Source organism: Leucoraja erinacea, chromosome 6 (assembly GCF_028641065.1).
Source record: "Leucoraja erinacea ecotype New England chromosome 6, Leri_hhj_1, whole genome shotgun sequence".
NCBI lineage: Eukaryota > Metazoa > Chordata > Chondrichthyes > Rajiformes > Rajidae > Leucoraja > Leucoraja erinaceus.
In genome coordinates, this window is record NC_073382.1 from 46,251,438 (window position 1) to 46,266,109 (window position 14,672).

At 41.1% G+C, this 14,672-nt stretch overlaps 1 protein-coding gene across 1 annotated transcript in view; it reads left to right on the forward strand.

Moving 5' to 3' along the window:
* Positions 1-14,672, forward strand: part of flt1 (fms related receptor tyrosine kinase 1) — a 132,277-nt gene that overhangs the window by 32,974 nt on the left and 84,631 nt on the right. Inside the window, exons 7-10 of the mRNA XM_055636891.1 lie at positions 565-739; positions 4,496-4,613; positions 8,995-9,164; positions 12,912-13,068. Coding sequence (XP_055492866.1) covers positions 565-739; positions 4,496-4,613; positions 8,995-9,164; positions 12,912-13,068 — 620 coding nt within the window. The remainder of the gene's footprint in view (positions 1-564; positions 740-4,495; positions 4,614-8,994; positions 9,165-12,911; positions 13,069-14,672) is intronic.

Here is a 14,672-nt window from a genome sequence, read left to right on the forward strand (position 1 = left end):
ATGTATTGATGCACAATCTATCTAATTTTTTGGGGGTGTGTTTATGCTTATATTTAATTTGGATCTGCATTAGCAAAGTCCACTTTTAGTGAGAAGAAAATGGCTGAATTTAAGCAAAGTAACTAATTCCAAGATGAAGCAAATTTTGCTATTGGGTTATCTTTTATTTCATCTGTGGTATGCATTAAAGTATGGAGGAAACCTAGATAAAGCCTCTAAAGCAAAAATCCACATTCACTCTGGGCTTTGGGCCATGATTCCTCAAAATGAAGGACCATTTAGAATGACATTGAGAATCTCGATTCCATGCAACAAGAGCACATAATTGACAATGTGAATGCAGAAACCAATCCACGCCCATTCTGCCAGGCCTCCATGGACAAGTTCATCAAGAGTCTTACCAAAACCCGCAGAATTTGAGTGAATTTATCTCCAAAGCTCAAGAAGACATTACTTTAAAATACATCCTGTTGGCACAACTGAATTTCTACGTTGGTTTCACATATTAATGGTGTAATACCATTATAATAGGCAAGGCTAATTAATTATATTTGTGTCTTTCAGGGAAACAGAAACAATTCCATCTTAAAAAGGATTGACCAGTCAGATCATATGATAAATACGTTCTACAGCACCCTTGTTATAGATAAAGTGCTCACATCAGACAAAGGGAATTACATTTGTCAAGTAAGAAATGGGGATACTGGGAAGAAAAGGAAAGCAACTGTCAATGTTTATGGTAAGAAACAGTAACATTATTAAAATCAAAATATTAAAAATATTAGTCATAAAAATCTTTACTGTGTGTTCTTTCACTCCATATGATGTACTTACCTGAAAGAGTTAAGTAGGTCAGAAAACTTGATGCCAGCTGTAGTAACACAGCAGGTCAGGCAGCATCCGTGGAGGGAAATGGACTGATGATGTTTGGAGTCGGGACCCATCTTAAGACTTGGTCCCAAACTGAATCATTGTCTGTTGAGGGCCCTGACCCAAAATGTCATCTGTCCATCAATCTGAACAAGGTCAACCTGAAATGCTGCCATTCCATTTCCTTTCCTCAAATGCTGCCTGACCCGTTGTGTTCCTCCAGCAGTTTGTTTGTTCACCTGTGGAAGAATCAAAGAAAGAATGGAATTAGTATTAAGTCTTAGAGAAAGTTAGGAATGATGTGTTGCACAAAATAAATGTCTATCATGGTGTGGGGTTTGTGGCTGATTATGGGGATGGGTTGTTACTGAAGTAGTTAGGGAGTGACAAATAAGTGTTACGTGTTATAAGTAGCAGCTCAGGGTGTGCTAAAGGTGAGGGGAAAACAACTAAGCCATTATCAGATGCAATCATTTTTGTATTCCGTTCCCTCCACAACTACCTAGTCAACATGTCCCTTCCCACCCAAATCACCCCCTCCCCAGGTACATTCCCTGGAAACCGCAGGAGATGCAACACCTGTCCCTATACTTCCCCCCTCAACTCCATCCAAGGACCCCAACTGTCTTTTCAGGTGAGCAGAGGTTCACTTGTACCTCCCCCAACCTCACCTACTGTATCTGCTATTCCAGGTGTAGACTCCTATATATCGGCGAGACCAAGGGCAGGCTCGGCGATCGTTTCGCTCAACACCTCTCTTCAGTCCGCCTAAACTTACCTGATCTCCCAGTTGCTAAACACTTTGATTCCCCCTCCCATTCCCAAACTGACCTTTCTGTCTTGGGCCTCCTCCATTGTCAGAGTGAGGGCCTGTGAAAATTGGAGGAACGGTACCTCATATTTCAGTTGGGCAACTTACACCCCAACGCTATGAACATTGACTTCTCTAACTTCAAGTAACCCTTGCTTACCTTCTCTCTCTTCCGCTTCCCAGATCTCCGACCAGTCTTACTGTCTCCAAATACATTTTATCTCTGGTTCCTTTGTTGTTACCTTCTCCCAGCTAACAATGATCTATTCTATATTTCCTTGATTTACATTCCCTTTGTTCTATTTTCACACCTTACGTTACCTTATCTATGCATCTCCCTCTCCCTTGACGTCAGTCTAAAGAAGGGTCTCGACCCAAAACGTCACCCATTCCTTCTCTCCAGAGATGCTGCCTGGCCCGCTGAGTTACACCAGCATTTTGTGTCTATCTTCGGTTTAAACCAGCACCTGCAGTTCCTTCCTACACATACCTCCTATGGCAGCTCGTTCCATATATCCACCACCCTCTGTGTGAAAGAATTCCCCTCAGGTTCATATTCAATCTTTCCCCTCTCACCTTTAACCTGTGGCCTCTGGTTCTTGATTCACCCACTCTGGGTAAAAGACTCAGACCACCCCTCATCCTCCTGAGGTCCAACCTCTCTCTGTAGCTGAGGCCCTAACCTCTTAAAAGCTGGCAACAACCTCTTAAAAATGATGATGTGCTGTCCCTCAAGCTTGTATTGGGTCTCATTATAATATAGAGGGAATTACAGACAGAAAGGTTGGAGTGGGGTGGAGAATTAAAATGCATTTATATAATGCTGGATGTGTCCTCTGAAAACTACAGTACATATCAACCAATAAATTACTTCTAGTCTATTGTCATGTTTTTGTAGATAAATATTTCAAGATCTCACAATGATATTAGAATGCATGGTTTCTTAATCTCTTTGGTTTACTGCTGATTGAGGATAAATGTTGGCCAGTACATCAGAGCATACATGTTGCAATGTTACAAATTTTTGAGATTTTAAAAATCAAGTCTGCAATTTATCCCATCAGATAAAGCATAAAACGAAGTTTAATTTGACACCTAATTCACTTTCATATCTCAAGTATTTAAAAAGTTATGGCCATTTTCATACTCAGAAATTAGCATCTTGTTCCCTATTGATTTTCTATGGACATAACAAAAAAAGCTGTGATCGTGGACAGTCAAAAGCCCATAACTTTCTTAAAAATTAAGAGAACTGAATGAAATTTTCAGTTATCATAGATTGAAGCATTCTGAAACAAATATAAATCAATCTTACTTGGATGACCTGAAATAAAAGCATATAATTAGTTAGTTACCCAATTGGAGCTAATTTCAAACTTCAATTACTAGATCTAAACATCTATCTATTTCTTAATAAGTGATTAACATTTTTAAATAGCCTAAGTGTCCAAATAATATTCACAAATAATTCACAATAAAACATGATTTTTAAATCTCATTTACATTAATTTATAGGCCAAATGGAAGGAATTTAGTGTTCAATTGCTGTAAATTAAAGTCAATTTAAATCAGCTTTCTAGTGGGTTCCTGTGAACGCGCTGGTTTAGAACGTTCACATTGCGCTAGATTTGTGCCCTCAAATGCCCAGAAAAATACTGCGGGATATAATGGGCCCAAAATGAGCTACTCGCAACTTTAAACTTTGTATAAAGGGATCTTAAGAAGCCCTTTTTAATGTAATAATAAACAGCCTACCTTCTGTTGTCTGCTGTATGAGACCCTGCCGGTTGCCGGTGGTCGCGGGTTTAGAGGTTAATTTTTAAACTACTACAACAATTATATAAAGCCTTTAAAACTAATAATAGCTAAAGCGACGTAATATTCCAGCGATTTCCCGTTAATAATTAACTAGGCTGAACATCCTCGATTGGAACAGCCTAGGGAAAATCACGTTTTAAACCCGCCCCCCTCTAAACGACGCCAAAATCGCGCACACCCGCAGCGACAGATTTTCAGCGACGCTTCAGGTAGGCTTTGCAACACACCTAATACATGCACCTCCTTCTTAAACAACACGAAGAATCATTAATGTTACGTGGACGATAGGCATTTCTATCAAAGTAGTACTTTCTCACTTCAAAGTTGCTTTTAAAGAGGCTTGACCTTCATGTGAAAAATCATGCCGATGGTGACGTGGTCTTATGACAGAATATTTTTCTGCCTCTGCTTGATTTGCAGTAAGGTATTAGTTCAAAAGAAACCTTAACGTATACGAGGCCTGCAAACTTCTTTTATTTAATGTTTGAGGGTACAATTTTATAACATTCACAATTTGGATAGAATTGGAAATAGAACAGAACTCAAGTTGAGCCATATCTCAAGCTTTATGGATATGTGTTGCACTGATATTTTATATAATCATGTATTCTTGTCCATGCTTTTTTAATTTCATGAACTGCATCAGGAAATTGTTATCTGCCTCGTATAGACATCTCACATTTAATGTGTGTTTGACATGCATTTTTGAAATAACATGTTGGTTCCTTTAATAGTAAAGCTTGATTTACGTATTGGTATTTTCAAAATAACGTGCTCAAATTTACTGCTGACAGTGTATTTGCGTATGTTTAATTTATGCGTGTTTGAATTATGCACCGCTTTCAAGCACATAACTCGCATGTAAAATGCAAGGTGGACTTGCACTTCACAGCGCATGAAAATTTGTCATTGCATTTCTTAATCTTATATAAACTATTCCTAATAGTATTTGTTTCTATCACTAAAACCTTCCTTTTCTTTCTTTATTTCGAACAGAAAAACCATTTATCAGTGCCAGATGCCGGAAATCATGTGTTGCTGAAGTGCTTGCTGGTCAGGCAGTCTACCATTTCCCAATAAAGGTCAAAGCATTTCCACCTCCGGATGTTTTATGGTAAGATTAAAACTGTAATCGAGATCTAGAAATTGAGTGCAAGAAATCTCTATACAGGTGCACAACCTTTTATCCGGTGTTCCAGAAACCGAAAAGCTCCGAAAACCGGCCATTTTTTCCAGATGTCGTCTGCGCACCAAAGCTCGCGTTTGGCGCCAAACCTGACCCAAAACGACCCACGGTCAACCCAGGTCTGTACTACTGTAGCGGCTGCCTCCTCCCTGGAGACCGGGAGACGCTTAAACATCTGTAAATCATTGCTTAAATGTTAGTCAGTTAGTATGGAGGGCTTTTATGTGAAGGGGGGTGAAGGGGTAAACTTTAATTCTTAGTCCCCTACCTGGTCGGAGAGGCGGGGAGCGGTCAATGCCTTACCGGGTCGCTGTGCAGTAAGCTCCGCAGCGCTGTGGCCAGTGGGGCCGCGGGCGGCGCCGGTTGTAGCTCCGACCCCGGCAACTCTACCCCTGGCTGCGAGGCGCTCCAAATCCAGCGCGGCCCGCGGCCGGACGCCCCAGCTCCGCGAATGTCGGGAGTCGGCGGCGTCGCAGCGCTGGGATACCAGCGGGGTGCGGGCAATGCCTTACCGGGTCGCCGTGCGGCAAGCTCCGGAGCGCTGTGGCCGCCGACACACAACATCGCGGAGCGTCGCTGGATTTGGAGCCGCGCAGCCAGGGGTAGAGTTGCCGGGGTCGGAGCTCCAACCGGCGCCGCCCCCGCGGCCGGTGGTGCCCCCAGCTCCGCGGCTCCAAATCCAGCGACGCTCCGCGAATGTTGGGAGTCGGCGGCCACAGCGCTCCGGAGCTTGCCGCACGGCGACCCGGTAAGGCATTGCTCGCTCCCCGCTGGTATCCCAGCGCTGCGACGCCGCCGACTCCCGACATTCTCGGAGCTGGGACGTCCGGCCGCGGGCCGCGCTGGATTTGGAGCGCCTCGCAGCCAGGGGTAGAGTTGCCGGGGTCGGAGCTACAACCGGCGCCGCCCGCGGCCGGACGGAGCCCCCAGCTCCGCGAGGTTGGGAGTCGCCGACCAGGTAGGTAGGGGACTAAGAATTAAAGTTTCCCCCTTCACCCCTACACCACCACCACCACCACATAAAATCCCTCCAAACTAACTGACTAACATTTATGCAATGATTCTCCCGGTCTCCGGGGAGGAGGCAGCTGCTCCAGACTTTTCAAGCCGCCCGCGCTACCTACCTAATCTACGCTAAAAATCTTCCATTCTGAAATCCGAAAATGTCCGAAATCCGACAAGTGTCTGGTCCCAAGGCTTTCGGATAAAAGGTTGTGCACCTGTATTACTAAAATTCTTATCTTGATTGTTTGTCCGTTTGCTTGCCCAGTTTGTATTTGTGCAAAAACTGTACACAATAGCACTACAATTTCTGGCCCACCTTACTCACCATTGTCCTGTAATGTAAATTAAACAAGTTTCGTTCAGATTAATGGTATATTTTACAAGTTATTGACCTTTAAAACTTAAAAAAAATAAAACAGCGCCCCCACTTGCCCCGCCCCCCCCTTGTGCTGAGCCCACATGCTGTCTTTACATGACAGGCGTCACAAAGGACACCCCACGGGTCCTCAGCGCGCCTTGACAGGAGTCTCAAAGGACACACCACGCGTTCTCAGAATGGCCTTTGCACAATTTCAGACCACCATCTTTTTTTCCCATCTCAACGGCGACCCGACGGCTCCACGGGCAAGTTTCCTTCTATTTTAATTTCTGCCACCCCCAGGCCCTAGGCTGGGGTTGGTGCTGGTGTGGGGACCGGGGGCTGGGAGAGGCCGCTTGGCCTCTTCCCCCCTCCCCTGGCTCCAGGATGCTCGCCCCCACGACAGCCCTGCCTCAAGCCCTCCCCCTCCTCCGGCCCCAGGACGCTCGCCATACCGCCACACCGCCACCCGACAGCCCCCGCCTCAAGCCCTCCCCCTCCTCTTGCTCCAGAATGCTCTCCCCCCCGACAACCACTGCCTCAAGCCCTCCCCCTCCCCCCGGCTCCAGGACGCTCACCCCCCCCCCCCCCCCCAACAGCACCCGCCTCAAGCCCTCCTCCTCCCCCTCCCCCGTCTCCGGGAAGCTTGCCGCCCCCCAACAGCCCCTGCCTCAAACCCTCCCCCTCCCCCGGCTCAAGGACGCTCGCCTCCCCTCCCCCCCCCTCCTCCCCTCTGCCAGCCCCTGCCTCAAGCCCTCCCCCCCCCCCCCCCCCCCCCCCCCCCCTGACAGCCCCTGCCTCAAGTACAACTTCATCGCCACCCTGCTAGAGAAAACGGGGCCCGCGGTGGGTTACATTGAGATCCTGGGGAGGTGAGGAGGGAGGCTGGGGGAGGATGGAGGGAAGGGGGCATGGAGGAGGATGGAGGGGAAAGTAAGGGAGGAGGGGGGATAGAGGGAGTGGAGGGGGGTAGGGAGGACAGGGGAAAGAAGACGGAGGGTGAAAAGGAGAGGGATGGATTGCTGGCGGATGAGGGGAAATGGAGGAGGATAGGGGTAGGAAGAGGGAGGACGAGGCGCAGTTGAGGGAGGGTTGCCGTTACTCGCGTCACAACGGGGATCTCTGGCATCACAACGGGAACCCATCAGCATCACCTGCGCAGTTGTGGGTTATGGGTGAGTGGTGGAATATTGCGTTGGGGGAACAGGACCCAACGGGTCCCACTTTGTCTAGTATTACCTGAAAATAAATGTCTGTCTTTACGTGACTTCCCCATTAAGTTAGGACATGTGGGTAAGAAAGTTTGTTTTGAATAAGAATGGATGATCTCTATTTCACCATGATTTAAAATTAATTCAGTGTTTAGTAGTCCCAAGACGATGTTTACTCATCCTGAATGAGATTGTGAAGCTTCTGGCAATAATTTTTGCCACTTACGGTTTTCATTAGTGTTAAACTAAATGATTGAGAAAGACAAAAAGTATTGGGTGGTTGTATCTCAGAATGCCTTAATTTGGTTCTGAAATCACGGGGTAATGGGATTGGTGCAGGAAAGAGATGGTGGGAAAAGGCTGAATGTCCTACTCTGGTTGCTGTTTCTAATGTTCTTCAAGATGAGTGAAACTTTGCTTTCCTGCTTAGAAACAAGAATAAAATAAGTATATTTTTAAAGGATGAGAAGCACTTCAATTTTGGCGAAAAAAATATCTTGGTGTGTGACTTTGTGAAATGCAGAAAAGAAACAAAGCAGTGAGGAGTCATTGGTTGACCTTTATGGCAAGGAGATTGGAGTACAAATGTAAGGAGGAGGTTATCTAGGGCTTTGGTGATTCCTAAAGTTAGACATTTTTTGACATTGAAACAGAATTTTAAAATATTCAAATAGCAATTATGATAGTTGCAAGAACTTCATTTACAAGATGCACAGAATAGTGCAGTGAAGTTTTGTGACCAATGTAATGAAGTTCACTGCTTCAAAACTGAATGTTACTTTCATGGTGACGTTCACATATGATATGTTGCAAGTTCTTATACTTCCAGAATGCAGCACAGTTGGTTTGAATATTGAAGATAGCTCTTAAAGGGGCATACAACAATGCAAACAGTGCTCTTACAGCAACCGAATGAAAGGATGCTGCATAGGAAGTAAAGAGGAGGGAGAATGCATGCATGTCCTGGTCACGGCACTGAAGAATAAAACTCACAAGAAGTTTCATGCAGGGGTCGGGAATTGAGGAGTTTTCTGGTGAGGGGAAATTTAATAGGTTCAAGAGGACACCTAGAGTTCAGGTCAGAGCAGGAAACAAGGAAAATAGACAAAACTGAAATGTCCGATTCACCTTTACCCCATTGCAAACCTTGCACTTTGTCTCTGGACCAGTTGTGCTACACCGCTGAGAACTATATTCTGCACCCTTTATCTTTCCCATCGCACTACCTATTGTACTCGAGTTTGGTTTGGTTTAATTTATGCAAAGTATTATCTGATTTGATTGGATAGCATACAAAACAAAGTTTTTAACTGTACCTCTGAACCAAAGAATGCATAATAAGATTGATAGAATGGAAAGTGGTTGAGGAAGAGGGTGAGTTACGATCGTATTTGGGAGGGGAGAAGTTTGAATGATCAGGCGTATCACTACTCCTATATCTTGTATTTTTATGTTGTTATGGTAATAGATGAACTGGACGTACCGTAGGAAACATTGAAGAGAACAGCTTTTATATGAGCTGTAGTTTGTTTAGGATAGAAGCTGGAGTGTAAAAGACATTACAATGCAAATACGTTTCTATTATAGAGATACATAAATTTCAATAAAACTTAAATTATTGCATCCATCACATCATATCTCTCAACAATTATGTTTTTTTCAAAACTGTCACACTCAAGTGAAATGTCATTACCTAAATGCTATACAGCGCGCAGTAAAATCATTTTTTCAACAGGTTAAAGAATGGACAGCCTATTACTGAAAGATCAATTCGCTATAACATCACGGGCCATGAACTAATAATAAGAGATGTTTCAGAAGAGGATGGTGGTAGCTATAGCATAATACTGGAACTTAAACAATGGAAGCTTTTCAAAAACATCACATTTACTCTCAATGTAAATGGTGAGTACATGAAATCTGTGATTTTTTTCAGTAATATAAACCACACAAAACAGCTTCAGGGACTAGATTCTAAAGAGAAAAAAAAGCTTTCACCTGCTTGCGGTCATGCAGTGGGGCCATTGTATTATTGGTGCCAAAATAATATCACTATTACTCATAGTTTGCTCGTAGCTTATAAGAGTGTTGAATTCTCTAATTTTAAGTACCACCCCTTTCTCTATTTATGTCCTCTCAACCAAGTGTGCACACATTTTCCCCACTGTCCCCTCCACCGTCTTCCTCCTGTATCCCTCCAGCTGGCTTTACATGTGGCTTTTCATTTCCTTCCTTTACTCTCTTTGTCTGACACTCTTTTGTCTCTTTATTATTTTAGCTTTTGTCCACCCATCTGCCAATCACCATTCCCCCTCCCCCCCTTCCATCACCTGTATTCCAATAACCACCTATCACATGCCTGGCTTTGCCCGTTCTCCACCTCTCTTTTCCAGATTTCTCCACCTCCCCACCCACTGCAATCAGTCTGAAGAAGGGGGCACAAGCCTGTCCATTCCCTCCCCAGAGGCTGCCTGACCCACTGAGACACTCCAGCACTTTGCGTTTTACTCGCTGTCATCTGGGCTAATTAATTAAAGGATCAGTTTTAATATCATAATAGCAAACAAGCTTTCCGCAGAAATCATAACAAAAATGAAATTGGACAAAGAATTAATGGGGAAAGTAACTTGAGGAGTAATTGTAACTTGGGTGTTACGTAGGATTTCAACCTGAAAAAATGGCCACAGATGTTGTTTATCTTGCTGAGTTTTCAAGGAATTCGTTTTTTGCTCTGGATTCCTGCATCTACAATCTCTGGAGGTCATGCAGATTCCTTGATTGTTCCTGTCTTGCTAGATATGACTGCCCAGAGAATGCAGAGGGGATCAGGGCCACACTCATAGCAGTGGAACCGAAGAGGAAAATTATCTCCAAATTTATACATAGTTACATTACCACATTCTGATAGTAATCTTTTTTGCCTCTTTCCTCATATATACTTTTTTTCCGGTGAAATTAGTATTTGATGCATGCAAAACCACATCATTATGTTTAAGAGTCTCCAAACAACTATTATCAAGTCAGTAAAAACCAGAAAACTAAAGATGCTGGAAATCTGATATAAAACAAAACATATTGGAAACACTCAGCAGATCAGGCAGTACATTCATTTTAAAGTGAAGACCATTGAATCCTAAGTATCTTTGGTGAACATATGTTTATGTACTAAATTCCAAGTTACACCTTCCTGTCAGATTTAATCTTAAAACCTGTGCAATAAATGTCTGCCTTTAATATATTAGAAAAATTAAAATATTGAACAAATAATCTGCCAGACACCATAATAAGTTTGAAACTGTATTCAAACTACAGTATTGTACACAGAGCACATACCACTTAGTTAATCCAAACTGACTGTCTTTCTAGAGATCCCCTCATGAGGAAAAATAATGTTGGGACTTTGATACAAGAATCAATAAGACACCCACTGGCTCTTTTCCCTCCTGTTCAATGGGTCCATTACAATTTTTACCTAATTCCATTTAGCCACATGGCATTCTATTTGCTGATTTTTACCCACTTACCAAACGATCTGTATCCCCTTTCAACCTCTTTATGTATTTTTTTCACATATGCTTGTTTCATCAGCAAATTTAGCAAATTTGATATCTTCACAGAACAGTATGGCAAAAGAACAAGCTCTTTGACCCACAACATCATTTATATAATTTGTAAAAAAAAAAATTTTAGACGATATACAATATCTTTGAAATTTTTGAAACAGAAATTTGGATTAAAATAATTGCTTGCTTCTTTGAAGCTTACTACATATGAAAGACAAATTACAAGACTAGTTGATCATTTTGCTCTCGACAGCGAAATTGTCAGCAAGCTGCAATGAACCATCAGTGTCTGGTTTAAAAAAAATTGTCACAAGATTTTGAAACCAACCATTTCCTTGTAGTTTCTGTGTATGTAAAGCTCTTAGGTGACCACACTGTCACCATATATTTGAAGATATTGTTAGGCCTTTTAATGAAAATCCCAATGAGGCCAGGGCACTGACCATATCTCCTTTCAACAAAGGCTCCATGATGTGTGCTTGAGTTGTTAATGAGACACAAACTCTCCTATCATGGAAAAAAACATTAAGAAATGATTGGAGAGAAATTATGACCTTCCTTGCCGTAATTAAACTTGGATGATACCAGTGAAAGTAATGGTGTGTTGACGATATTGTATTGACACTACAGTTATATTTGTACGGAAGCACGCTATCAGTGAATATTTATAGGAACCATGGAAATGTAATTTAACAGATATCACTATCAGGTTGATAGTCTTCTCCAGAGATGCTGCCTGTCCCACTGAGTTATTCTAGCATTTTGTATCTACCTTCGATCTAAACCAGGACAGTTCTTTCTTACTATCAGATTGATTGTGGGTTCAGTAAAGTACAATATAGCAATAGGAATATAATCTATTCGGATTCATGGGAGACACAGGGCAGTGAACAGTTCAGAAGTCTGTCTACACATACACAAACTGTTTAACAAAATCTTAGTCATTAAATGCTATATTTTGCATGTTAAAATTGTATTGTAATATTGCATGTTTTAATTGTAAATCTATATACTGCCCTACAAAATATATTTGGACAATCCCTGTACAGTTAAGACCCAGTGACGTAAAGTCATATTTGGGAATGCTGTAGAACAACTGTGGACGCTATAAAAAAACACATTCTTGCAATCCTAGGTGCCTCACCTTTACTCAAAATGGAAAAACTGAAGCAGCCCACAGAGTTTCAAAAAGCTATCATTATTGACTATCACTTGTGTAAAAAGTCCACCCGTGAAATATCCAGACGAACTGGAGTACCAAAGTCATCAGTGAAGCTCATTATCAACAAGTACATGAAACGAAGCACTGTAGTCAATAAATCCTGCTCAGAAAGAGCAAAGAAGGTCCACGGTGAATCACATCATTCCTTGAGGAAAAAGGTCAAACAAAATAGGAAAGGCAACCGTGGGATCACATTAAGGTTCAGCAAGGACATGTGAATGCGGACCACTGAGCAGGCACGTGCAACATTGCAGCAAATCCGTGCCGCTCGTAACACGGCTAAAACTGTGAAATTCCGTTTTGAACCAAAAGCAAAGAAGGTGCATTCGGTTGCTGTAGTGGGTACCTCAGAAGTGCAGAACTGAATCCAATAACTGTTATGTCACAAGTCTGAATACGCCTTATTTTTCCATGTACCTACTAATTTATCATTCCTGAGGAACAATTTGATCACGTGCAGAGAATGTGTTGAAAGAAGAGTTCTGATCATTGAAAACTGAAGATTCACACACAACTGATGAACTTTGACAAAGAACACTTGTTTGTTATTCATTTTGTTTTAATGCTGTAACATCTATCTTGAGGATTGTTCAAACACTTTTTGTAGGGCAGCATTCTTTTCTTAAGATTTGTATGTATCTTTGCAGAATAATTAAAAGTCCTATTTTTCCCACAAAAACACAAAAATGTATTGTAATGAGACAAACAAAATGGAACAAGGTTATACTAAACTGCAACAATGGTACTGTCTTCACTTAGACTCCGACATGTGAATAAGTCCTTAGTATATAATTTATCAAAGTGCATAATTTTGATTTTGTAGCTTTCTTTTTGGCTTTTGGTTTTCTAATTAATTTGTTTTTACAGTAAAACCACATATATGTGAAAAGGCACTGCCCACTCAGAACCTTGATATCTACCCATTGGGCAGCAAACAGACTTTGTCATGCACTGCCTATGGCATCCCTATTCCTAGAATTTTGTGGCTATGGCAGCCTTGTGCCCAAATTAGTTCAAAAGCACAGTAAGTAAATTTGTCTTTTTTTTTGTTACCATTTATTTACATTGTAAAGTACTATTAACAATATGGGTTAAGCGCAGGTTATGGGTTTACTTACATTTATTTAATTAAAAAGTCAGTGTTTAATATATACTTCATTATAGTAATTTCTTATGCCTTATGAATGTGGGATGCCACAAATTGTGCCAAATAAATATTTTTATAAATGCATATATGCCAAACACAAAAATAAAAGAAAGTGTTAACTATTATAAAATCCTCAGGGCAGTTGGTGTTAAATAGGGCTAGATATTTTTGTTTACCTAAATAGGCTCTCTCACAATCTTAAATGATCAGAAATGAAATTCACATTATCTCCTCTAGTAAATACCATTTTAATCAGACACTTCCATCGAATACCCTTTACAAAATATCTACAAATGTATTTAAACATGTTTAGAGGCTGGTTCTCCTTTCTTCAAATCCACGCCGACTTTACATTTACTTTTTCCTACTGACTGAGAAACATCAATCCAGAATATTAGTAGTAAATATTGTGTTTAATTGGCATTTCTAATGGACAAAGCTTCACTCTTGGAAGCTGCTGGCAAGCTGCCTATGGTAAGCACTTTCTGTTTGCACTTATGGTATTTTAAGGAGACATCTATTTTAAAAGACCAAAGATTAATGTGAATTGTAGAGTTAATCATGGTTAAACATTTATACATTTTGATTTTCATGTTGTATGTTTCCTTTGACACCATGCTTTATCATTGATGCAACACATTCTATTTTTAACTTTATTATTACTTAACCTGTTTGATTACACTATGCACAGATTAAAAAAAAACTGAAATCTATTCTGCATAGTTCCCTGATCTGCCCGTACAACATAGAAAATAAATTTTACACAACACAATCAAATTCATACAGAGGAGATACATACAAAAAAAAATATTGAAATATTCATTAGAGATTTTTACATTGTCCCTAAATCGATAATGTGATGATTGTGACAGAGGATGTATGATTGATCGATAGAACCATTTCTGAGGAATTGCTAGCTTATTCAAGAACTATTATGAGAAATGGTTCTTCATCCATTTCTATCTATAATTAGAAAAGCACAGAAATATATTTTTGCAAATGCTGCATACCTATTTTTAAAGTTACAAAAATGTTAAATATGTAGATTTTGTAGGCAGGTTAACGCATATTTAAAGAAATTGAATTTAGCAGTCTTTTCCCTTTTTAGTTTGTTTATTTCTCCCATGGTGTTTAATAATTATTTTGCAGCCTTAATGTTCAATGATAAAAAATATTGTTGCTTTCTGTTGTTTTCCACTCTATAAGCTGTTTAATACTTAATTTAAATAAAGAGTCTTGTAATCCACTCCACGCCAATGTGTTATATTAATTTCAGTATTTTTCTCTTTAACAAAAATATCTTCCCCTGATTCATTAATTTAGCCATTGCATGTCTGACTGTGAACACCACAGCTCTCATAGTTTATTCTATTGAGTGCTGTGAGCATGGTAAAAACGATGAATCGATGATAGTCTGTGGAATTCTCTGCCTCAGAGGGCGGTGGAGGCAGGTTCTCTGGATGCTTTCAAGAGGGAGCTAG